The sequence below is a fragment of the Coturnix japonica genome, chromosome 5 (assembly GCF_001577835.2).
Source record: "Coturnix japonica isolate 7356 chromosome 5, Coturnix japonica 2.1, whole genome shotgun sequence".
Classification (NCBI taxonomy): Eukaryota; Metazoa; Chordata; class Aves; order Galliformes; family Phasianidae; genus Coturnix; species Coturnix japonica.
The window spans coordinates 10,910,788-10,936,515 of NC_029520.1; the positions used below are offsets into that span (position 1 = coordinate 10,910,788).

Below are 25,728 nucleotides of genomic sequence, written 5' to 3' on the forward strand. Positions count from 1 at the left end.
TGCAATTTGAATTCAACCCCAGAGCTCATGCTGTTGGGTCCTTCTGAAGTCTTGTAATGAGGTAAACTTAGGTGAGAGGGCTCAGCAGAACCCAGGTTCACTGCTAACTCTTGCTGTTTACTTCCCTTAGGATCCCTGTTCTTTCCTAAGGCAAACTCCCCCTCTTGCTCTTAGCATCACTAAGTACCTCTGTTGTTTAACCCTGTGGCACACCAGCTTGCTGGCGGATGCACTGGTTTTCTTTTTTGCAGTGTTACATCAGCACTGAGCTGTTGCAGCCTCTATTCACCTGCTGATGAATTATACATAGGTGGCACAGCAGCAGTTCCCCACAATGCCGAGCTGGGCTCTCACCCTCCTGGCTATGCTGGAGAAGAGGAAATGTCTGCGCTGAAGTAAGAACCTGCTTGGGTTTGCTTTCTCCCTCCTATTCACAAGTGGTGCCTCTGGAAGCAACACCTGCACCAGAATAACAGCAGCTCCGGAAGCTGCTGCTGCCCTTCACCGCTGCCTTCCTTCTTCTCTTTATATAACCTGCCTATCACCATAGATACCCTGCTGTAAATATTTAAAGCATCAATCAGTGTGGAGGTAACTGCTGCAGGAGTTATCAGAAGCAGAACCTCAAAGTGAAGATACAGGTCTCTGCTTATCCAGCAAGGGAACACGGGGATGCAGCAAGCAAAGATAGATGGGAAGCCCTCTGCCCTGTTCTCCCTACCAGAGCCAGAGGAGCATCACCATGGCCTATTTTTTGGGTGGCCCTGCGTGGAGCTAGGAGATAGACTCAATGATCTCGTAAGGGTCCCTTCTAACTCAGGATGTTTTATGACTCTATGTACTTCATCCCAGAACTCATCTTCCCTACTCAGACCATAGATGGGGACCTTGTGGTGAACAAGGCTTTTCTCAGAGCTCAGCTGGTGTCTGTGAAGGGTGGAGCTGCTGGTGTTCCCCTGCAGAAGCTGTCAGGCAGGCATGGGGCCGGGATGCAGCTCAACCCTGCGTCTGTTCTGGAGCCCTATGAGTCATACCCATAGATGGCTGTGCCAAAACCACAAGCATGACACTGACCTTTATAACAGCATCAGAAACAGGGGAGGAAGAGCAGCAGAAGGGAGTTAGACCAGCAAATGGAAGAAACACAGCGAACACCTCTGTTCTCTGCAACTTCACTCATTAACAGTGAAGACACACTTAAATGGCTGTTCCTGGGGGTTGGTTTGTTGTTTTGTTTTGTTGTGTTTTTCTCCTTTTTTAACATCCCTAACAGGTATTTTCTTCATCGGTTTGCACCCTGGGTAAGCAAACTGGCATTAACTGAGTGTCCCACAGAGCATCTGAATTTAACCCATCTCTGAATTAGGGAATTCCCCAGCCCTGTGCACAGCACCTGCACTCCATCCCAGGACGTGATAAGCACAACTTTGTGCAAATTAGTTCAACTTACAGAGCAGCCTGCTTAGGAAGATCTGGTGAAGCTGCTGGGAGGCTTTGAAATGCGTTCCTGATACTTTGTAGACTGTTCAGCACTGGGGAAAAGGCTGCATCTGATAGCACAGACCTGCTTGAGAAACAGTCTGTGTTACCTTGACACTGGAACTTGGTGTTTGTTTTGTTGGTTTGGGTTGTGTGGGGTTTTTTTTTCAGTACAGAGGTCAAAGTTTTCAAGCATGCTCGGCTGAGCTGCCTGGAAGCAAATAAATTGATAGAAGACTGAGATGTTTGGATAAAGTTTGAAATACTTCCCCACTGCCAAGCCACAGAGAGGTTCAGATGGGATCTGTGACCCTTGAGCTGGAGCCCTGGACAATGTATGGTTCAGGCATGGGGATGCCCTAGCAGTAGGAGCACATTAGCTCTGAGACAGATTGTTTAGCATTTGGAGTGTATGAAAAGTTTTGTTTCTTGTTTGCTACTTCCCATAGGTTAAGGCAGAAAGCAAAAGCCATGATACCACCTTCCAAATATCCCAAGCTCCCCATAGGTGGCTCCAGTGCCAGTTTGGTGGTAGTGATTGCAGTGGGGCTGCCAGCTTCCCAGCACACAGACACTGATTTGAGTGTCTTTCCTTCCTAAGCCCAGCTCTGGCTGTGCTGCTGCTGAAGCCTTATCAGTTTGCATGTGGTTCTTTCCCTTCCCTGCAGCAAACCCTGCTTGTTTTGGGCAGAAATCAAGGCATTGTGGGATCCTGTGTCATAGCAGGGGAAAAAAATTGGGATCCTGTCATTATCTTTTGGATCAACAGGCAGGATCCAGGCAGGATTACACCTACAGCCAACGATTCAGTCTATCAGCTGGTGCATGAATACCCCTGTGAGCCTCCAGCTTCACTGGTAAGGCCAAATGAGTAAATGGGGCTTAGAAACAAAGGGTTTATGCATCCATGGCAAGCCCACGATTAGGGGATGCACTCAGTAATTGGGGAACTGGTTTGGCTTCTGTTCTGCCTCAGTTCTCACTGGGTGCTCAGCAGGTGCAGAGGGCAAAGCAGGGTTCGACAGGCACCAGGGGTGCTGTCTGAGCACTTGAACTCATTTCTACTTTTTTTCTTTGTTTTTCTTTTAGACACATAAGGTCCTGCCTTCGATCAGGCTTTTGTGTTCTGAGTTCTGTTCTGACTTTTTGGTACCCCAGCCCTAAAAAAAAAAGCAACCATGCCTGCTGGTTGCACAGCAGGGTGTGAGCAGGCTGTGTTTCTAGGGATGCACAGATGAACCAAAGTGAGGTTAGCCTAGAAGGTGAGGAAACTTTCTGCTGGTTCTGTGGTGCTGCTTTTTGGCTTTTAAAATTCAACTTCCAAGCTGCAATGTGAGGGATACTAAAAATGTCAGCGCGTGTGACACAGATCTCTTTGATGGTGAGCCCTGAAATACCCCCAGATGGATGGGGAAAGGAGCAAAGCAAGCACGGTGAGTGCTTCTGCACAATTTGGAGGTGATCTTTTGGGTGGTGGGTTGTGTAAGGCTGAAAGGAAGCATTGGGAAGATGGGGGTGAGTTTTAATGTAAGAGCAAGTGGGAAAAGGGAAGGTGCGGGGGTGGGAAGGCTACAAGAGGGGGGAAAAAAAGAACAGGGGAAGGGAGAGGGAAGGGAAAAAGCAATCGAAAGGAAAAAGAGCGTTAGAGGGTGGGACCCGGAGGGCCCCCGCCGCTCGGGAGAGGCGGGCAGGGGGCGGCCCTTCCTAGCGCTCCCTCCCTCTCTCCCTCCCCGCCGCCGCCCAGCTTGGCCTCAGATCGGGAGCTGCTGCCGCCGAAGCCGCCATGGGGGTAGAGGGCTGCACCAAGTGTATCAAATACCTGCTCTTCGTCTTCAACTTCATCTTCTGGGTAAGCCCCAGCGCGATGAGGGCGGTTGGGCTGTGCGTCCTGCTAGAGCCGGGGTATTTTCTATTCCTTTTCCCCCACCGGCCAGCCCCCATGTTGAGCTTTGCACCCTGCTATCAGGGCTTTTTGGTCGGCGGGGTGCGGGGATCATTTATCCTTTGGTTTTTTTTTATGCGCGCTAACGCAGCTTTATTTATTTATGTATTTATTCATACGGCACATCTATATGCACTCACGTAGATGGATGTATTTTTTAATGTATGTGCATCCTCTGCGCGAGGGCGGGGGTTCGGCTCTCTGTTCTCTCCCCGCACGTCCTGTTGCCGTGCGGTTTTTCGATTGCTGAGGGCTGGATGGGGTGAGCCCCCCCGTGCGGAGGGGATGCGTAAAGCAGGGGAGGTTGGGGCTGGCGCTGCCCCTCGCAGCCCTGGCAGCGCTTGGAGCGGGCTGGGTTAGGGCTGGGCGCTGCCTTTGGGAACTTAGTGGAGCCGGCGGATATTCCCAAGGTGCTGAGGTTTGCTTTTCTGAGAAAGTTTCTCATGTAATAATTCATCTGCCTGGGCATGGTGGTGGCAGCGGGTCCTCCTGCGGGGGAGGAAGGTCACCGTTAGCGTTCCTGTCCGTTTTTCCCAATTCTGGGTCAGACGCCGACGCGTCAGGGAGCGGTGGAGGCGCTCCCGAATCCAGCCTGGTTTGAGACTCTGCTTTGCCTTTCTTCTCACATAGCGGTGACCGAGGAAGGCTGACAAACGGTGACGACAGCGGCATTAATTGATATCCGATGCTGTGCCAGCTGCAGGATGAGCTGGGACCGTCCTCCTCCCTCTCTAGGCAGCAGGACAGGGCTGTGTCTCCCTGGGCTGCTCCCCCACGAGCTTCGGTGCCTATCCGGGGGCTTTGCTTCCCTCCTGCTCCAGGCTTCCTGCCATTCTTGTTGCAGAAGTGTGGATGCAGAAAGGAAGGGTCCCATGGGGACAGGAAGGATGCAGAAGGGCCCTGTGCTGCTGCTGCTCCTGGGGAGGCTCCCTCACTCGTGCTATATACCTAACTCTTAGTAAACCATCCTTTTACTTAAAAGGGGAACTTCCAGATCCATTTTCCTTCCCTTTATGGCTTTTGGTTCCTGCTCTCCAGGGCTTGCCAGCCAGCAGTTTATTCCGGGGGCTTTTCATGAGGCTGGGTGGCCAAACAACAGGTCTGATGGCTTCCATAAGCTGGAGTCGAGGGTAATTGTAAGGTTTAGCGCCTTATCAGTGCGGTGAGCAACACGTCTCATGCCTCCAGCTATGGGTGGGGGATGCTTTGGTCGTTACCCCATCGTGAAGACCTGAGAAAGTTTTATGTTCAGAGGGAGGAAGCAGCGCTGAAGCGCTTGTCGCAGGGTGCCCGTGCTGCTGGCAGCGCAGCTGCCTGTGTGTCCCAGCCCCTGGGAGATATGGGATGAGGGGCTTGGGGCAGTGTCGATGCCAGCCATTTGGTATGCGAAGGCTGTGGAACTGCTCTGTTGCTTGTTGTGTGCTTGGCGCTGAGTCGAAAACAAGCGCGAGGCAGAACTGGGAGCTTGGCAGACACCAGGGCTTGGCCGCATGCTGAAAAACAGCTCACTCCGGGGGAGGAAAGGAAGTAATTCTAAGCCTTGCTGTGTTAACAAGTAAGAAAGAAGCTGATAACTTTTTGAAGTGGCCTCGTTGTCCTGCTGGGGTGTAAATAAACGGACACCCCCGTAGCAGCACAGGGACATAACAAAGCCGCCGTGTTGGGAAGCAAAAGTAAAATGTTGCTTCAGCACCAGTTGCCCTGGGCGCCTTGGCAGCAGCCCCGTCTGCCTGAGATTTCTCTCTTTTGGGGGCCGTTTTTCCCTCGTGCTTTAGGAAGAACCGGGCTGTTTTGCTGGCTGGGGCATGCAGCTGGGCCACGATGGCTGTCAGGGAGCACACATAAGATTGCACGCACGTTGCCGATGTGTGCTGAAGGGTGCTGGGAATGAGAGTCCTGAGGCTGCTCAAAGCTTTCTGAAACTCTGGAAGACCTGTGGCATGTCCAGTAGAGTTGTGCTGGGTTGTAGTGTGATGAAAGTGGGCAGACATCACTAGGGTGGTGGAAGAGGACAAAGGCAGCTCCAGGAGAGCTTCACCCCACTAACAGAACACAGGGATAATAAGGAAAAGCTTTTATGTGCCACGAGCTTGGCCTGAAACCTCAGTAGAAATACTTGAATCCCATTTCTGTTATTTCTTGCATGGCTGAATTAGGCAGTATACTTGTGATATTTGAGAGCCACAGGGAGCAGTGACTTTTGGGAGATGGCCAGCTGTCCACGAAAGGTGCTGGGTTATTGGATGGTTGCTGAGCGAGCTGCCAAGCTCATGCCCTGAGGCACTGCTGGTGGAAGGGTCTCAGCATGGTTCAGGTTGTGGCTGGTACATTGAGCTGGGGCCACTTTTATATAACCTGAGAGGCCAAATGAGGCCCAGTAGGTCTTTCAACATGTGATTAAACATAACTAGAAAGGAATCAGCCTGCTCTCACCCAGCCCATCAGCTAACATGCACCTCCAGGCCCAACACACTGCCGCCTGCTCTGGTGAGGGGTCTGGTTCAAAGAGCTCACTTTTGGCATGGTAGTGGCAAGTTGATGGTTGGACTAGATGATCTTAGTGGTCTTTTCCAACCTTAATGATTCTATGATTCAGTCCTCCCTTCCATGCTACACACAGCTATTTTCTCCTATGCTTGCTGAGTTGTCTGTGGCATGGGTGGGGATGAAATGGAGGAGCACAGGGGGGACATGAAAGTGTAAGACCATGCATTACAAGAACAGGTTCAAGTTGCTGGGTATTCTCTTAACAATTCTGGGAAATTCTGCTGGTCACCTGCCAGCCTGCAAAGCACACGTGCAGACATTTGGTGACGCTGAGGAAGGTGGCAAGCCCGTATTTCCTCAGCCCTCAGTAGTAGCCCCATGGGGACTGATGTACTCTAGGGCTCGTTCCCCCAATCACAACAACAGCAAGGCTTTAAATGCGGCTTAAAATAGGGAATGGAAACACAGTGAGAGAGATGGAGGTTGATGTGTTGCACAGCTCAAAAGCTCTGCTCAGAAGCAGCCTGGCAGGTTCGTAGAAACAATTTGAGTCTTGTTTGGGTGGCAGCCCCACACGCATGCCTGGACTGGAAACTGCTTAAACAGTGTTAGTCACAGTGTGTCACAGGCTTTTCCAGCGCAGTGGGGTTTATGTTTTGATCCTTGGTCTCCCTGGGAATCACAATGTTGCAAACACTGAGGACAGAAGTCTTTGCCAGCATCTTGCTGTAGTGACCTGGGGCTGGGTGTAGTTGTTAATGCACAGTGCAGCGTATTTCCACGTGCCTTGGCGGCACCTCCCTGTGATGTTTATGGGCTATCGTGTGAACACAACCATACCTGTGAGCCCTTCAGTGTCTGCCTGCAGGAGCTTATTTAAACAGCGCTCCATCCCATGGCAGTGCCTGCCTTCGCTGCCCAGGGAGGGAGCATTGTTACCAGCTGAGGGGCTGCTGTGTTCCTGTGGTTCATCTGTCAGACACCCTAACTATCTCTCACCTCCTGTGAGAGTGAATACGTGCCTTGGGAGCACTTTGATGCTGTGATAGAAAGTGATGTGTGGGTGTGTGTTATTAAAAAGAAAAAGCAGTTGTATCATGGGTGGAGCTAAACACTGATGTGTGTGGCCAAAACGATTCTAAAGATGTATCTGAAATTGTTTTCCAGTACTGCTGGGGCAATTAACCCTTGTTGCTGGGTGCCAGTGCCTGAAGTTGTACCTATGCAGGGAGCGCCACAGTGCGTCCCCCATCAGTGTGTGGGGGCACGGGGCTCTCACCCCTCCCCTCCTCCTCTTTGGGCTGCATTTGGCACCCAGCCTACCACTACTCTAGGAGTGTTCCTCTGGGTCTGTTTGGAAGGGCCTCACAGTGTTGTTGGGCTGGTAACTATAGGCACCAGAGGAGAACTTGGTCCTGCCGCTCTATTAATAGACTGCTGGAAAGTGGCCATGGCTGAGCTGCTCCAGGCAGAGCATGGACAAAATGCTGCCTTTCTCCCGTGCATGAAGAAAACGGGCCTTTCTGCTTCATTTTTGCCCCAGTTTCTGAAGAGACTTAGCCTGCACATTTTTAGCCATATGTCCTGACCTTTGACAGTCATCAGAGATCATGATATCAGAAGATTATGGAAAGGTCTCATCTCTACTTTCCAATATAAGTGTTATGGCTTTCAAGTGCCTGTGTTGAGTTCAGTAAAGAAGGTTTTAAGTTCTGTGGCTTCCTTCAGTTGAATTGCATCTTCCTTTATCTGACTTAAGTCACTTTACCTTCTTACATTCGGCTCGGATGTAGCAATTAATTCCTGTCTGCTTGTTTGGTGAGCTGCTTCCATCACTCCCCATGCCCCAGACTGAGTGAGGAAGGTGGTGTCCCAGCAGGAGGGCCAGCCATAACCACGGGAAGCTGTACTGCTAAAAATACAGCATTGTGAAATACCTGCATCGACATAACCCTTCTTCTCCATGGGGCCAGGCTGCAGGATGTCTGTTGCACTTCAGTCGAGGAGCCCTGTAGCCATGGCTTCTTCTTTCTCCTCCTCCTCCCTGCCAGGAAAGCTACTGGGGAGAGGGGTGGAGAAAGGCAGCAGGAGGAAGAAGGGTGGTAACAGCAGGAAAACTGAGAGTGACACATGTCCTCATGTGCACAAGCATCATCTTGTATAAGGATCCCCCATGTTGAGAATGTGCCTTGCACTCTTAAAAGCATGGGAGTTTGCCTCTTTATCATGATGAAGTGATGGCCCATCTCCTGGATTGTGTGTATCGGGGGGGGGGGGCTCTCATTCCCTTTGTGCCAGCTAGCAGCCTCAGACATGTCTTGGGCAGGCAGGATCCAGCTAGAAAAGCCTGGCTGTCTGAGGCAGAAGCAATAAATCTCAGAATGCTGGAAAAGAGCAGCAAAGAGGAAATAGCAGAACTGCAATGGTCGGCCCTTCTGTGCCACTACGCTGTGCCCTTTGGGGTGTAAGGCCTAGGAACAGCTCCTTGCGCAGGAGTGGGGGTGGCAGGAAGAGGGTGGAAGAGGTGTTGTCTTTGTGTTTTCTTTTCTTATGAGGTTTTTCTAGATTTTTAATATCATTTGTAAAATAAAGGTAGGCAAAAGCACAAGTGCAGGTGGGCATTAGGGGAACTGTCAGTTAGAGGAGGGTCATGATGTGGAAACCACACCTAAGAGAGAAATGTAGCATGAGCTTTTCTGAAATTGAAGCTTTTACTATTGCTCCCATTAGAGTAGTCCTCAAATAACACAAATCAGGGCTGTGTTGCGTTTGTGTTTACAATGAGTCTCAGAGACCTTATGGTCTGAACAGCATGACAAGGAGAAAGGAATTCAGTAGCCTGCATGAGGTGATGGATACCTACAGCAAAAAAAGGGACATGTGGGCAGTAAGGCTATACAACTCAGAGACCAGGAACGCGCCCAGGGAAATCAGGGTTCTCTGAGTGCCATTGCAGTGTAAATGCTGCACATCCCGGCGGACACAGGGTTACTCCAACACACCAGAAGGGTTTTCTCCCTCTTGTTTTCATTCCTTTGGAAAGATGCCGTTGTTGCATTCTGTGCTGCTTGGTGGTGGAAGGATGTCTGATTTTCATGGAAAAAGTTAGTCAGCATAGCCTAAATCCTGTTTTCATTAGTGAGTGAATGTCGTTTGCTCTTAAGAAATGCAGCTGCTGTTGGATTGAAACTTCCAGCTGAAGGTCCTTGGTGCTCTGTTTAAAAAATGCTTTTCTTTCTGGGTTGTTCTCTAATTGGGAAAAAAAAACCCATCACGTTATTCTGCTAGAACCTGAGTTTTCTGTGGCAATCGAATGCTCTGTTTTCCCCTTCCATGCTCTCCTTCCTCTCTTCTTGTTTCCTTCCCCACTGAATCCCAAGCGTGGCTGAGTTCTTTGCTACATTTAGGAGATGGCTTGTTTGCGATGGCATCCATGAATCTGAGGGCCACCCAGTCCTGGCCAGAGGATAAGTGGACACAGGCTGTTATGTTCTCAGACAATGAGCAAGCAATGCTGGACTCGATTTTGGGCGATGCCACCGGCTGCCTTATTTGGAGCCCAGCTGGGGCGCTGGCTGCCTCCGTGGCAAGTCCATAGCCAGGACTGGGAGAACCACAGTGGAGGGAGCCTGAAAGCAGGAAGGTGGCATTGATTGCCGGGGACTAGTGCTAAAGGTGGTCACTGTAGAGAGCAAAGCCTTTCTTCCTTGCCCTCCTGAATTGCCCAAAGGGTGCAGGTGGGGATTTTATTCCAGGAGCCACGATGTCAGCTTGCTCAGAGTTCTGCATGGGCTGTGGGCTCGCCCAAGCTGTGGGAGCACCACAGTGAAACAGTCTTGGTTGGTATTTACAGGAGGCAGCAAGGGAGAAACTCACCCTCTGGCCCAAGGAGGTGCGAGACTGGATAGAATGCAAGGAGCCTTTTTTGGAAATCTCAGTCCATGTGCATTCGGTTAAGCACTGCTGCACTCACACAGCTGAGGATTTTGTCCTTTTCCTAAACAAAATCTCTGTTTTCATGACTCTCATACTTTCACCTGACCCACCCCAGACCCTTCTGAAAAACACTGTGCATCTGCTTCTGTAGCTTTCAGCAGTTATCTTCTGGTTTTGTACATGGGCTCTTTTTTAGATGAGTGGCTTCAGGGGCTTCAAACACTCAGATGGGTCATTTAAGCAAATGTTTCCAGCAACTGATTTGAAATTGCTAAGATTTTTTTTTTTTTTCCTTTTAATCAAGTTTTCATTGTTTCCTCTCTTTCTCTGGTGCTTTTAAGTGAAAGGGAATTGCCATGGATAGCACAGAGAGTCCTGCTGGAAGTCCACTCTGCCAGGGAGAAATAACTGGACATTAAAGCCACCTGCAGGTCATCATTGTGCTCCTGTCTGGGAGTTCAGGTCTGGCCATGGGTAACGTGTGGCTCTGTTCTCTCTGCAGCTGGCCGGGGGCATCATCCTGGGAGTGGCCCTGTGGCTCCGCCATGACTCGCAGACCACAAACATCCTCTACCTGCAGCTGGGTGACAAGCAGGCTCCCAACACCTTCTATGTCGGTGAGTAGTGCTGGGATGGGAGCAGAAGAGAGGCTGACCAGATGTTCTCTGTATTGCCCTGTTCTGTGGTGATCATTTGTGGGTTGCACAGGTGGGGTGAGGACTGGTCCCTACAGAACTCATCAGATCAGTGACACAGAAAGTATGTGTCTGTATGTCTGGGGAGGGCGGAGGTCTGAGTCTGCTCCTCTTCTCATCTGTAGCTGAAAGTGTATACGTTCCATTAGCCCATCAAGTTGTGTATCATACAATCACAGAACAGCTTGAGTTGGAAGGGACTTTGAAGTCCACCCAGTTCCAACCCCCTGCCATGGGCAGGGCTTCCCCCCCACCAGCTCAGGCTGCCCATCCAGCTTGGCCTCGAGCACCTGCAGGAATGAGGCATCCACAGCTTCTCTGGGCAGCCTGTTCCAGTGCCTCACTGCCCTCTGAGGAAAGAATTTCTCCTCACCTAAATCTCTCTTTTAGTTTAAAGCCATGTCCAAGCCCTTCTGCCCAGCTGTGCAAGGTTTTGCCCCCTCCTGCTTTGTACCCAGAGCTGTATCTAAAGCATTTCCCCTTTGTATGTTCTACATTAATAATAATAATAGAAAATGTTAAACATTTTCCTTTCCAGGAGCTGATCCAAACACCTCCTCCCTTTGGAGGCCAAATGGATGTGTCCCAAAAGACACTTCTCCGAAACCTATGAGCATCTTTTGCTCTTCGGCTTATTTACGTTCACTTTCTGTCCTTGCCCTTTGCTGTTTGGGTGCGGGTGGGGAGTGTGCAGCAGCAAGCCAAGCCCCCCCAGCCTTGCTGGCTCCTAGTGTTCCAAGCAGCCCGGCCACATGGCTCCTGCTCTGTTTAAAGTTATAGTCAGCAACACTCTGCCTGGATTCCTTCTGGTGGCTGTAATTTCCATGCAGTAATAATAGCAAAGCGTTTCTTTCAGCTGCTGTCTCTCTTAGCCAGCCCTCTACAGCCCAAAGTCTGGGATTCTGTTTTTCTCCATTTACTCCTCTTTTTCCCCTAACAACTGGCACACCTCCGCACCCCCTTTCTCCCGGCCATCCAACAACCACAGAGTGTTTCTGCCTTGGAGACCTCTCTGTTGAGCCCAGGACTGGCTTCTAGGGATGGATTTTTCCCCTTCAGGCTGCTTTTTGGTGGCTTTCAGGGCTTGTAGGGAGGCTGTAATGCTGGGCAGGCCTTGCTGTGGGATGGGGATCACAATGGAACAGTCAACAGGAGCAAATGTGCATAGTGGGGTTTGTATCTGGGGGAGGGAGTGACATTTTGTTACCTCCTGTTTTTTCTGCTGTGTCCTTCTTCCCCAACAACAACAACAAAAAAGAGAGTTGTTTTGTAAAGGTTGTTGTAGCCACGTGTGTGTTGTGAGAGGAAAAACAATGCTGCACGTGGGGTTGGGCAGCAATGGAGAAGCGAGAGGAGGAGGATGTGGGGAGCAAGGAACGATGCTTATCTTCCTCAAGCCTATGGCAGGGCTTTGTGTCTACCAAGAAATAAGGCAGAAGCAAAGCAGCTTGCCACTACAGCCCTCTCTTCCTGCAGGTCCCATCTTGGAGAGCTCATGCTGCAACAAGGGGCATGGAAGCTGCTCTGGGGCTTCTGAGAGCCAGTGAGAATGGGGATGGGGTGCCATAACTTCATGTTTTTGAGACTGTAGAGGAAAGTTATTGTTCTTCTTCCCAGTTTATAGTTTTACAGTGTGCAATTTTCAAGGTGATTTGACTTGCTAGGGGGTTCTGCTGGCACTGATGAGTCATTTTGCCTAGAAGAGGGAACCTGAGCATGCTTCTACGTGTACATCAGTTGTAAGTCCTCAAGTGTAAGTTACCCTATGGAGAAACAGTGTGAGCCTGCAGTGGATGCTGGGTGCTGCACAGCCCTCCTGACTGGCAGTGGTTCTGAGGGAGCAGCTGGGTTTCCTCCTATTCTTTCTCTCTCTCCCCTTTTAGTTGTGGATTTCAATCAAGAACCCATCCTGAAATACGCTGTTAGCCGATCAGCAACCTGCCTTCACAGTAGCTCACAACGTTGACAAACTGAATGCCAACAACTGGCTAACCATTTCCTAGATATCTAGTGACCTCCCCCCATAAAGAACTGTCTTCTTTTTCAAAAGAGCAATGTGGTGAGAGCCTTGCTGCCGGCTGCTCTAGGCATTCCAAACTAGGAAGGAGCAGCACGACCCACTGCTTTCATTGTTTTATCCCTGGGCCTCAGGCCAAGCATGAAGCCATTCAGATTTGGGGGTAGTTTTCCATGTGGCACTGGGTGTAGGAAGAGGGCTGCATTTGCTGCTGTTTAGTTTACCCTCTGACTTTTCACTTTTTGTCAGTGGTTCCTCTGCTGTTTCCATCCCAAAACAGCAATGCCGGCACTCCTTGGGAGGGTGTAGGGTTTCAGGCAGGCATGCAGTAACAGCTTAAATTTGGACATGGAGGCTGTCACTGCCACTCCCTTTCTTTGCCCTTCTCTGCTGTCCTGCAGTGTATTGCTGCCCAAATAAAAAATATATCATCGCTTTGCTATATTTGGGCTTTTTCCCCTAGCAACGAGGCTGATAAAGACGGAAGTTCTGGCTCTGGCTCCCCAGCATCCACATGTGATACTGATGCGATACCTATTGCTGCCGTCCTCGCTGCCTACTTTCAAGAGACTCTGCTGGCCTCGGGGTCTCTAATGCTCATGTTAAAGCTTATTTAGCAGCTGTGCAGGAGTGGTCAGGACATCTGAGCTTCCCTGGGTTTACCTACTGGCCTTCTGGCATGCAGGGGCACTTATGGCCGTGGGTTCCAGTTGTGACCAACCCATTATGTCACAGGGCTTGGCTCAGCAGCATGTCTTGGGTGCAAGCTCTCATGGAAAGACCCAGAGAGCCCCAAAGTCCCAGTTTCTGGGTTCTTGTGCTCTGCTACTTCAGGGCCTGACATGTAGGCTGATAGGCAGAGGTGTGAGCAGTGGCCAAGCTCACACACCCAACAGTAGAAAACAGGGTTTACATTTGGCATTGAAGCACAGTGAGCAGAATGGGTGATTGCTAAAACAGCGTGTACATGGTTTGTTGTTTGTTTGTTTTTTTCTCAATTGGAAGTAGAAGTATTTTTCTCTATTGGAAGTAAGCCTATTTATAGTTAAGGACAATTTGATTATCTAGTCCCTTAAAAGAAGAAAAGGCTGTAGTTTGCAGGTCCTGGACTTTCTGCTAATTGCTGACAGATCAACTCCATCAAGAGTGGCGGAATTCTTAAAATAATTGATGGAGTGAACAGCACGTTGTCAATAATTCCCTCTAAGTGTTTGGCTCAAACCATTTCTCTAACAATGAAAATAATCACCTTTCCATATTTTTAGCGCAGAATTCAGTTTCTATTAAAAAAGCAACTTTAACTTAATTGTAACCCAGCATACCTTCGTAGTGACTAGCTCCTGAGGATCATTTACTCTGCAAGCTAAAATTGGTTCTGACTTAAGGCCACTTCCCTGCTGGCTTAGTAAATCTTGACTTAAAGTTGGTGGCAGTGAGTTATTTTGGGTTCAGATCTACCCAACTGCAAAACAACTTCTGTCATCGTGTATTCAGGTTAGGCTGAGAAGACAGCCTTGTTGCCTCTAACATGCAGTCTGCTCGTGCTCCCTGTTTGTGCACTGAAGGCAGGAAGAGCTCTAAAACTCCCTGGGTTTTGTGGGTGCTGGAGACATGCAGAAGGCCTCCTCCAGGCTGCGTGCTGACTTTTGAGACCTAACGTCTCTGTCATATGATTTTGTGACCCAATATTTCCCAGACAGGCAGAATAGAAGAAATCTGGTTGTGTCATCTCTTCCTGTGGGGTCAGTTTGGGTATGGGTGTGTACGCATGTGGACCTTGGTTGGGTTTCCTCATGCATTCCCTTTGTTTTTGCAAAGGAAGGTGAACCCTTTTCCTCTTCCTCATGTTTTCCCACACAAAGGCAGTGTCTCCACATGCATGCCGTGTGGTCCCAGAGGACTTTCCATGCTATATGACAGGGTTGCTCCATCTGGAAGGCATTAGCAGCCATGGAGCAGCAGCATTTCTCTTAGGAAAAGGGCTGGAGGGAAAGGAAGGGGCTTCCCAGTTGTCATCTTCCAGCATGCCTTCTCTGCTTTTCTCCTCTCTCACACCGTTTCCAGGAAAGCACTGTTGATCCTGCTTGTACTGTGGGATGGGATTCAGGCTCCTGGGGCTGGGGAGACCTGGGCTGATTCCATGAGTAAGTGGATAAAAATATCCCAGTGCAGCCTCCCCTCATCCAACCCAACTTGGAGGGACTTCCCACGCCCTGCCTCTGTCTCACCCTCAAGTTGAAAGGAAGCGGGCCAGGGTCAGGATTTGCTGGCTGTGGAGACAGTGTTCTCTGGGACTCATCCTCCCCACCTCCAAGCAGTGGTGCCAGCCTTCCCTGTTTGGCGGCCACAGCCCTGCCAGTCTCACTGGTGGTTTGCACAAGCCTTGCATTCTCCTCCTTGGGAGCCACTCTGGCAGGAGGATGAGAACAAAAATCTCTTTTTCCCTCCCCACAAAGGCTCCATGAGCCCTGGCCTGGCAGCCTGGGGCAGAAGGAGCGCATCCTAAGGGGGGCAAGGCTTGGAGAGCAGCCCAGCTTTCCTGGGAAGAATGGTGCGATGCTGGGGAGATTTCTTTTTGCCTTTTTTTTTCCCCCCCTTTTTCTTTTCTTTTGGAAACATTGCCATGGTGACCTGAGGGGAAGAGACTGGCTTCCATTAGCTTAATGAGTTAAAGCTGCTGAGAGAGAAGAGAGAGAAGGGGGGGGGGGGGGGGGGAGGTAGGTGGGAGCTGCTTGGGAATGCCCCTGCCTGGAGCCTTACACAAGGGGAGGGCTGCCTCTGTCCCGCTCCTCCTCATTTTGCAAGGACTATGCTGGGCTTGTTCCTCCTTTTATTCTTCTGTGGGTTTTTATTTATTTATTTTTAATTATTATTTCTTCTCTGCTTTTTCTATTGTTTTTTTTTTTTTTTTTTCTTTTCCTTCCCGGCAGAGACAGGGTCTGGATTTTACAACACTGCGGCTGCCAGCAATGTGACCACAATGCTGGAGCAAGCAATGACATCCAGTGCTGCCTTTACCTCTCCCACCCCTGCTCCCAACACTGAACATCCTGGATCCTAGCTGCAGTAAGAAGCATTTTCTGTCCAGGATAGGCTCACAGGCATTAGTTCCCTCCCTGAAGATGGAATTAGGTGGAGGCTTGGGCAAAGGGGAAGCCTGGCCAGGTGCTCAGAGGAGCAGTGTGTCATTCAGGATGGGATGACAGGTGACTTGCTCAATGACGCCAAGCCCACGCTGGCTGTCATTGCTGCAGGCTACCAGGAATAAGGGTTAAGAAGTGTTGGGCTGCTTTCTGAGAAATGGGCTGGGCTGTTCCAGACTTGCTATGAGCAGACTTCCCGCTGCCTGGCACCCAGGCAGACACCAGGAACCAGCCCCTTTCCCTCAGGGGAAGGGGTGGGTGTGAGAAAACATAATCCAGAGTGTGTGGCTGGGTGTCTTGGTTGGCTTTTATTTTCTTTTGCAACCTTCCGTGCAGCATTTCCAAGGAAATTTGTATTGTATGAGACCATGTACTTGTGTTATGTATTTTGTGAATGTTTTTTGAATAGGCTCCATTGCCTCCCCATAGGTTGTAGTGCTCTAAAAGGACATTGTAAGGGCCACTTTTTTGTGTCTCACACTGCAACTGCTCTTTATCCCCCAAGTCTTAAAGAGTTTTTGATCTTTCTGTGCTCAGGCCCATCTCACTGTCTTGGCTGTCTGGTCCCAGCATGGGATGTGGGGATGGTGGTGAGGTAGTTGCTCCTCATGACCCTTAAACAAAGCACAGGAAAGGGTTCTTGTCCCTTCTGTTCTCCCAATGGTGTTCTGGCAATGCTTGCTTAGCCTGGAAGTTGCCTTCAGTGTTCATTTTGAGGGATATAAGAATGCAGCCCTCTACAGCCCTGTGTGGGAGCCGCCTGTCAACTCCCTGCAGCATCATGCCCTCCAGAAGTGTTGCATCTGCTTTGTTGCCACCTATTGGGGGGGGGATGTCAGTGGGAGTGGTGGCTTCTGTGCCATGGCAATGACTTGCCCCCTTGTCTGCAGTGAAAGGAGCAGCCAGTGGGGTCGTGGTGAGGATGTCTGTGTCACCGTGACAGGGACATCCTGCTGGGTCAGCTTGCCATTGTGCTGCTCTTCCCTTGCACCCGGCTTCCTCCCTCCTGCTGCCTCTAAATATAGCAACGGAGAGATGTGGGGTCCCGGTAATGGGGCTGTCCATGGGACACTACCCTGCCCAGGTGGGCTATGGTGTTTGTGTGGCAATGGCTTTTGTTTTGAAAGGAAAGGATTGGGAGCTGAAGTTGACCCTTCCCCATGTTTTACACATCCATACTGAGGTTTTACACATATCAAGGTTGTTGTCTATGTAAATCTTAGAAGGTTTACCTTGGCTTAACTTCACTTGCAGAGAGGTCAGTAAGAGCACGCATGTCATATGAGCGACCCATTACAAATGGTGTGCCCATTCCAGATGGCTTTGGAATGAAAAGTAGAACCCGATTACAAAATGGCAGACCCACAATACTTAAGAATATTAGTTAATTAAAATACACCAAACCTATGGGCTGCACGAGGAGAAGGCAGCGCTTCTGGAGCTGGAGCTAGGCGAGGTGCAACCAAACTGGCAGCATTTGGCCATTGAGAGCAGCTCTGGGTTCTTGAGTGAAGCTTTGGTTTCCCAGCAATTTGTGCCTGGAGTCCCAGCCTTGGAATAGTTGGGAAGCAAGTTTGCTGTGAGAGTTTAGTAAGCTGAACTAAAGAAGACTTCACTGTGGAAGCGCCTCTAACAAACAAAAGCTAGATTGTATTAAATGAGATGCTTAAGCAGTGCTTTTCCTTTAGTTTTGTGGTGGGATAAATATTTGTTTGATGTATAATATAAACAAACCATACGCCCTGTTGCTTGTTTAAAAAGATACGCTAAATCATCATTTTTATTTCCTCTGCTTAAGTATTTAAAATAGGGTGCCATGGGAATTCCTATGATGCAGCTTTCAGGATGCTGTAGTGCCTTTGTATTTCCTGCTGTGGCCTCTTCCTATCACCAATCAAGCAATTTTGGGGGTGCTTGCTTTTAAAAGGTTCTGTGTTACTTACTTGGGGCGCTCTGAGGTCTGACTCTCCTCTATGCTATGTGGTTTGCTGGGGTGTGTGCATCCCACTGAGCAGGGAGGGTTGGCTAAGGATGAGGGATTCTCTGTGGACAAAGTCACCCCAAAGATGCTTCGTGATAGTGGTAACTTTTATTTTAATGGGAGGAACAATAGAGTAGAGGTTTGAACCTGAGGATGTCAGTGTTGGTGGAGCAGCAAGCAGGGTGAGATGCAGCAAGCAGACTTTGCTGCTGCCACGTCCACCTCCACGGCTGCTCCTCTGTCTCCCAGGATTAATTATGCACACCTGTAATTAGCAGCAGTGGGCAGCCAGCATGCCCGGCTACGATGAGATGCTTCCATAGATCATCCCTTACCTCTTGCTTTGCCTTGCAGGTATCTACATCCTGATCGCGGTTGGTGCTGTCATGATGTTCGTGGGCTTCTTGGGATGCTACGGTGCAATTCAGGAGTCGCAGTGCCTTCTGGGGACGGTAAGGCTTCAGACCAGGTGCCAGGCTTCATAACATTGCTGGGCAGGGGCTACAAGACTCAGAGAGATGCTGGCTGCGAGATGCTATCAGTGTGGAAGATTGTGACCCATGGGTGTAGGCCCTGTTAGAACAGGAGGAACGAGAGCTTTCTTCCCCTTGCTCCACAGTTTGCTTACTCCCAGGCTGCTTCTGTATCCACACTGGCACTAAGGAGGGGCTTCTCCTCAGCTTTTAATAAAGCACTTTTGTACGTTGGTGGATAAGAGCAGGGTTTTGCTGCAGGCTTTATTGGTGCTACCAGGAATAGGAGGAGCCCCTGTGCAAATCTGACAGCAATGGCTGCAGCAAGATCTGACAGCTTTGGGTTGTTTTTTTTGTTAGTGTGAGCAATTACAGAACCTGAATTACCCCTCGTACCCTCTTGAAGTTGGAAAGAGGATTAGGAGGGCAGATGGTACGACGTACCTGCAGCCCACTGGGGAAGCTGTCTGCTTTGGCTGAAATTAGCAGCTCGAGCTGCTGGGTGCTGTTCACATGTGTTCATGCTGTGGCCTGCCAGGAGAAGGCTGGAGGTGCTTTCTGATGGCCCTTCTTGCTGGCCAGAGCTCCCACAGGGCTCCAAGGACATTTAGGGCAGCATAGTTGGGGTGCACTGCAGGAATGACCCAGAGACCTCCATTACCCAGCCAGGAGCACCTCCATGTGCCATGGTGTAGAGCTGTACCCGTGCTGCTTTGCAGCTAGCAAAACTGTGCCTGTAGAATGCTGGATCCCCTGATCTGGGCTGAACAAGCCACCTTTCCTCAGAGGGTACCACCATGAGAGTGAATCCTCCCACTGAGCTCTGTGTGAGCTCTGCAGCACCCCACTTCCAGTCTGACGGATTGACCACCATGGCATGTTTCTGGGACACAAACCAAGAGAAGGAAGAAGGCTTGGTGTGGTGGCAGGGAGGAGTGTGGGAGCTGCACCAACAGGGCAAGGCTGTAGGAAGGCATCACTTTTTATATTTATTCAAAAAACTGCAGTAGCTTTGCAGGGCTGAGAGAGCTGGCCGTTAATCATCCTCTGACGCCCTGCAGCTCCTCAGCAGCCACAGTGTGCTTTTAACTCTGCATTGGCAGCTCCTACCCTGGGGCAGGCTGGGAGGACTGTCTGGGTGTTCCTGCAGCAATTAGTTTTGTGATACATGAGGCATCCTTGAGCCTGCTGTCTCTGGGGGGTTGCGGGGGAGGGGACTCTGGTTGTCTCTCCTCAGCCTTGTCAGTAGGGAGCTTTGGAATGGAGTGGCATCTGATGGCTTGTAGGATTATGTGTTTGGGATAAGTGTGTGAGAGACCTTGCTTGGGTCTTCTTCACTAGAAGTGCTGTCATCCACCCCTTACTGCTTCTTCAGTCTGTACAGCTATGCTTAAGCATCCCTCTCCTGCTTTGTCTCTACAGTTCTTCACCTGCCTGGTGATCCTGTTTGCCTGTGAGGTTGCAGCTGGAATCTGGGGATTCGTCAACAAAGATCAGGTAAGGCAGCTCTACATCCTGTGACTGTGGGATGGGGAGGCTGTGCAGGCACAAGGGTTGGGTTTGACCTGGCTGCCACTGGTGGGAAGTGAACTTGAGTTTGCAAGTAATGCATGCCCTGGCAGAAGGTGGGACCTGCTCAGCTCTTACATAGCTCAGGGCTGTGGATAGAAACATCCTTGTACCGAGGAATCCTAAGCAGTCCAAGATGTGCGAGTGAAGTGGCACAGCAAGATGGAGGCAGGGTGAGGAGGGCTGTGGCTCTGCACGCAGGTAGAAAGATCCAGGATATGGGAGAAACAAATTTGCCCACGTGAAAGCAGTGACCGCAGCAGCTCACAATGAATTTTAGTTTGAAATGGGTGGGGCAGCTTTGTGTTGGCCTTTTCAGCCACAATAAGCAAGCTGCTTGGAAGCCTCTGACAGCTGGCTGTTCCCCAGTATTGTGTGAGTGCGTCTCATGGGCTGGGAGGGAAGAGCTGGGTGCTGTGCCATAATCAGGGAGTATCGCCCTCCAAAGCCAACTTTTTGAGTGATTATGGGGAAATGCTGGGATAAGCGATTGAAATGGTGCTCCTTTTTGCCACAGTTCCTTTATTTGTGTGCTAATTCAGCACGTGCTGCAAAAATAGGTGAGCTGGAAAGCGCTTTCCTTTCCATAGTTGCCTGTATTTTCTATTGCCTGTCCTCCTTTCATTGCTCTCCCAAATGATTGGGAAGTGTTGGAGGAGAAGCTATAAGTGAATAAGGCTTTTTTCTTGGTCTTCTTTCTTTTTTTCTCGCTTTGCAGAGCAGATCCTGGTGGGTGTGTGCAGTCCATCAGGCCAGCTAGCAGAGCTGGGGCATGGCTGTTAATTCTCGAGCAGCCATTACAGGATTGGGGACGTCCTACCCCATGATAGACAAAGCTTTCTCCATAATAAAAAGGGTCCAAACCTATTAGAACAGTATGTCTGCCTGTGAATGCCATCTGGGCGAACCTGCTGGATGGGTTTCCTTATTCTTCTCAGGCTGAAAGGAAGTTTTTCTGGTCTTTCCTAGATAGCCAAAGACGTGAAGCAGTTCTATGACCAAGCGTTCCAACAGGCGCTCATGGCAGATTCAGACTCAAGCAATGGGAAGGCTGTGGTGAGGACTTTCCATGAAACGGTGAGGCGCTGAGCTCTGCTCCAGCTACACACAGTTGGCCAAGGCAACCGCTGGGGAACTGCTCCCCACGGAGAAAGAGGCATTAAATTCACCTGCAGGGCTTGGAGTGAGGACAACCCTGCATTATTAGTGCTTAGAATTGAGGTGAAGCAAGACTGTTCTTGCTAGGCTTTTGCTGCCTGCTTTCCAAGCTCTATGGAAAAGAAAAAAAAAAAAAAAAAAAAGCTCTTCTGTGTAGGAATTTCCTTGCAGCCAGAGGAAATGAGAATGTGGGAGGAAGAAGGAGAAACTGTGGGCAGGAAAATGGATAGGAAAAGCAGTGTCCAAAGCAAATGATGCTTCATTCAGGCCCTACTCTGTAAGGCTACTGCTTCTTAGATGCTGGGTAACAGAGCTGCACCTCCTTACATATTCTGTCCTTCACACTGTGTGAGGAAGTGTGGCCCGAGCTTTAATAAAACTACTTTTAATTTACCTCAGCACTCTCAATAAAGTATAACTCGGTGCAAGACAAACATTGCTCTGAGGGGCTGCATTTCAGACTTCCTCTGCTCAGCAGGAAACAAGTCTTTGGAGAGAGCTGTATTCATTCTCATCCAGGATATGAGGCCAGACATGTCTGGGATCACTGTAGGAAGCAGCTGCCCTGCATGTGAATAAAAAAGTAGAATTTGTAGAGTTGTTTCTTCCTCTTGCCTTCCTCCCCCACCCCCCCCCACACATACAAGATGCCTCTAAAGTCTTGGGTGGCTTTTGGAGATGTTTAGTGGTGAGGAGAGCATTGCAGGGGAGATGGTTTGCTGTGTTATAACCTGTTTTTTTCCTTCTCTTTGCAGTTGGACTGCTGTGGTCCTGATGCTGTGGTTGGAACACTCACTCCTCTGTGGAGAGATGACCTGTGCTCGAAGGACTTCCTGAAAGGCTTGCTGCAGGTAGGACTGACTGCTCTGCCTTCAGCACTGCCATGGAAAGCTGGGGATTTATTTGGGATCTGATTACAGGGTAGAGCTGTTGTTTATTTGGAGTTTGTATAGAGGGACATTGGAGGTTCCTCTTGATACTCCCCGTGCTGCTCCTGCTTGGGGAGCTCGCAGAGAGGTGACATCCACTGGGGAATCCTAGAGCTGGGACCTATAAACACGAGTGGGACAAGGGGAAAGCAGGGACCTCAGAGTGCTTTTATGGATGCCTGGGGAAGGTGGGAGGACAGCAGGTGCTGACTGTGGTGGTTCTCTGCTTCAGGCTGATGCAAGCTGCCACAAAAAGATTGACGAGCTCTTCTCTGGGAAGCTGTACCTGATCGGTATTGCTGCCATCGTGGTTGCCGTGATCATGGTAAGCATCACCACGGTGAGGATGGGAAATGGGGAAGCTGGACCCCCACCCAGCAGACCCAATGCAGAGCAAGTACAAATGAGAGTGCTTACTTGGAGAATGTGGTACATGAGAATGGCTTAATCCCTAGCTCCAAGAGAGGGGAGCTCCCATGTGTTGGGGATCAGCACCTCACTGGTGGCTTTGTGTCTCCTGACAGATCTTCGAAATGATCCTGAGCATGGTGCTGTGCTGCGGCATAAGGAACAGCTCCGTCTACTGAGGCGTGAGAGTGGGGAGGGGAAGGGGGGAGCAGGGCAGACGGCGCTGGAGGGGACCCCAAGTTCCACCAAGTGACCAGGAGACATTTCAACAAAAGACAAAGAAAACAATGTATATAAATACTTCCAATATTACCATACAGTACTTATCATTTTTATTTTGAAGTACTTTTTTTTTTTTTTTTTTAAATAAATAAAACTTTCCCGTATCCTTGTGGCTCAGTTAGTTACACATCAGTTTTGTGTGATAGGGAAGGCTGCTGTAGCAGATCTACTCCTTCCTTCCCCCTTCCCCAGCCCCCAAAATTCAGAAATAACAGTGGTGGAGGACGTACAGAGGAGAAGGCTGCGGCCTGTTATCAGAAATCTTTGCCTTGCTTTTTACTCTTTCAACACAGACGGTTTTGGTTGTTTTTTTTATCATTATTATTGTTATTATTTTTATACATGCATAGTTTGATGCTGAAGCTGGATTTAGCTTTTTTTTGGTCATTTGTTTTCTTTTCCTACCATCATCCTAACTCCCAGCGTTTCCACACTGTTGCCTGGGAAGCCCAGGAGAGAAGAAGGGAAGCAGCCCAGGTTTGGCTGGGTGTGTTGCATCTCGGGGAGGTGGAGGTAAATGCTCCTATCGGATCTGTTTGCATCACTAGATAAACTCTTATGCAGCTCACGCTAGTGTTGTTTTGGTTTTTTTTTACTCTGAAAGTGGAAGATCTTTATGGCTTTATTTTGTTGTTTTGTTTTTCTATGAGCTCTGACTTTATAAATTGGCTCATTTCCAGCGATCTGTCATGCTAAAGGGTCGGTGGCTGGGGGTGAATTGAGCCCCAGTTCTTCTAATAGAACATCCTGAAAGCTAAGTTTTTCTATTATTTTTTTCTTTAAACCTCACTGAATGTTTATATACATATATTTCTGGGGTGAATCTAGCATTGTACAGAGCTTTCCAACTGATGCTTAGATACAAATGATATCAGGGAAAAAGAAAAGCAAGATTTTTTTTAAAAGAAGAAAAAAAGAAGTCCTTAACCTTTAAAATCCTACATTTACATACTGCAGGGTGACATATAGGGGTTCCCAGCTGTATGCGTATATGCTTTAAAATTTCATCTTTGCATCACTCTTCTGCTCAGTGAAATTTTTTCTGCTTATAGCATATTGTCTCACTCTGTAGCATTGCTGGGATAAATTCATGGTCTGATTTTTGAGGAAAAAAGAAGAAAAACAGTTGTTTCTCTCTTAAGACCTTTCGTTTGCAGTTACAGTACCTAGAGATCAGCTTACCAAAATAAGGGAATTCAGGATTATTGCACCAGTCAAACACCTCCCTGTGCCCTGGTAAGCGCTGGTTGCCAATTAGATGTATGTGGCTTCTGTTGTATGCCACTGTTACCATGTACATAGAGGGGAAGAGTGACCCAGGATCTATGTAATAAAATCAGAGTGTCTCTAAAAAGATGATCTATATGTATAGTTCTATAGATATATATTTTTAAGCAAAGCCTTTTCCTTAGTCCAAATGGGCACCTGAGCTGGAAATCTTAGCATCTCTCAGCTCTTTGCTGCATCGAAGTAGGGAAGGGGAAGATGTAAAACTTGCAGTCACCTTCCTCACTTCAGGAATATCTCTGTTTCTTTGAGGATTTCACTCTCCCTTCACATTGCAGGGAGGAGCTCCAAATCAGATGAGGAGAGAGAGTTGTGGTCAGTATGATCACCTTGTCTGTGGCATGTGGGTGCCAAAATGGAGCAGGAAATTCCTGCAGTGGGGCAAGCTGATCCCTGCAGTGGCTTTTCTCCCCTTCCACTCACCCCTTTCCCATTCCTGCCTTTTAGTATATAGGGCCTTTAAGAATTATATAGAGGGAGAAAAATATATAAAATTGCGCTAGGTAAGAGGAGGACGTGCTTCCACAGACCTTTGTTTTGAGGGGTTTGGAGAAGAAAAGATTCAGCCTTAGAAACAGCCTTAAAGCAACACTGCCCTGAATGTTCACTTTGTGCTTCCAGCACCACTTCGGGTTTGCAGTAGGTAACCCCTTCCAGGCTCCCCAGCATAGCTCGTTTCCACGTCATCTACTCTGTGGCTATTGATGTATACATCGGCCAAGCATGTGTGTTTACATATATGTGCATCGGGATTGTCAGCATACAGAATGGATGTGTAACTCGATGACTTTTTTGTTGACTGTTGATAAATATGTGTATAAATATGCCATTAAGCATTTCAATTCTGTTTTCTTGTACCGTGTTTTTGATATTGTTCAGTATTCAGTTGACGCTGTGTAAGTAGCTGCAGCTCTGTTTGAAGATGGACTAGGCCTCCCTGCAGAGAACTCGATGCAGGTCAGGTGCATCCTTGGCTGGTATAGCTTCACGGATCCGGGCTGTCCCGTGCAGGAGCAACTGGGAGAAAAATAGTGCTGGCTGAGGGAGTCAGGACTGTGGGAGCAGGGAGAGCAGCAGGGTGTTTGCTTGGACCATGTGCTGCCTCCTGTCCCTGTGGGTGCTGATAGGGATGTCACGGGAGGGGCTGAAGGAGTTCTGTGGGGAGAGAGATGTGCTTTCTTTGGAGTTCAGCTGAGAGTCCCCATGTTCAGTTGTACGGGTTGACCCAGAGTGGCTGCAGATGAAATTGTGGGTGGTGCATACAAACCCTCCCCCATGAAGCACCTTTCTGAAGCAAGAGGCAGCAAGCTGCAAGCAGAGTGATGGGGAGGATGGGGGCTGTGGGGAGGGGGTGAATGAACTGTCCAGGTCTGAGTTCAAAGACCACATGGAAAAGTCAAACAGAGCTGCTGACAGCTCAACTGAATGCTTGGGATTTTTTCATACTGTGGAGCATGCCACAAAGCAGTGTGTTTAACAACTTCTTTTTGCCTTTTTTTTTTTTTTTTAAAGAGACAAAACAGAACTCGATTTAATAAACATTTCTCATAGTGTGCATCGTGTGATGAACCGCTGCAATTTTACAACCAGTTAATCTTAACGACAGGATGCTTTGTGAACCAGGCCTCAGCAGCGTGGGTGGGGAGGGGGTGGCAGGCTGGGGATGCGGCTGGAATGGTGCTGAAGGGTGAATGAGGATGCAGCTCTGGGGGAGCTAATGTGTATTGCAGAATGTGTGACTGTTGAAATTCAGGGTTGGGGTTGTGGCAGTGGCATGCATACCTAAGTGGCTTCTAAACTGACCCAAAACTTGGAAATAGGCCCCAAAGACCTCTGCTGCCTTCCGGCCTGGGGCTGTTTGTATGGATGGTCTGGTAGAGCCTCTGCAGCTTCAGGGGAGTAGTGAGGGAAGAGACCAAGCGCTGCGATCTGACGTCTGCCT

The 25,728-nt window shown here is 49.2% G+C and overlaps 1 protein-coding gene and 1 long non-coding RNA gene across 2 annotated transcripts; both read left to right on the plus strand.

The window, feature by feature from the left end:
- Positions 1 to 729: 729 nt before the first annotated feature.
- On the plus strand, positions 730 to 2,849 carry LOC116653460. Its single transcript, XR_004307302.1, has 2 exons — positions 730 to 2,336; positions 2,569 to 2,849. It is a non-coding gene; the product is annotated as an uncharacterized LOC116653460 (long non-coding RNA).
- Positions 2,850 to 3,191: 342 nt separating this feature from the next.
- CD81 (CD81 molecule) lies at positions 3,192 to 25,341 on the plus strand. The gene is made up of 8 exons (XM_015863902.1): positions 3,192 to 3,328; positions 10,347 to 10,461; positions 18,035 to 18,132; positions 19,576 to 19,650; positions 20,692 to 20,799; positions 21,636 to 21,731; positions 22,042 to 22,134; positions 22,334 to 25,341. Exons 1-8 carry the CDS (start codon positions 3,263 to 3,265, stop codon positions 22,394 to 22,396), a joined length of 714 nt encoding a protein of 237 aa, XP_015719388.1. The 5' UTR covers positions 3,192 to 3,262; the 3' UTR covers positions 22,397 to 25,341.
- Positions 25,342 to 25,728: the final 387 nt, after the last annotated feature.

Coding starts and splice junctions, on each gene's coding strand:
- CD81 (XM_015863902.1), top strand. CDS start 3,263: ATGGGGGTAGAGGGCTGCACCAAGTGTATCAAATACCTGCTCTTCGTC. Junction 3,329..10,346: donor TCTTCAACTTCATCTTCTGG/GTAAGCCCCAGC, acceptor TTCTCTCTGCAG/CTGGCCGGGGGCATCATCCT. Junction 22,135..22,333: donor TCGTGGTTGCCGTGATCATG/GTAAGCATCACC, acceptor GTCTCCTGACAG/ATCTTCGAAATGATCCTGAG.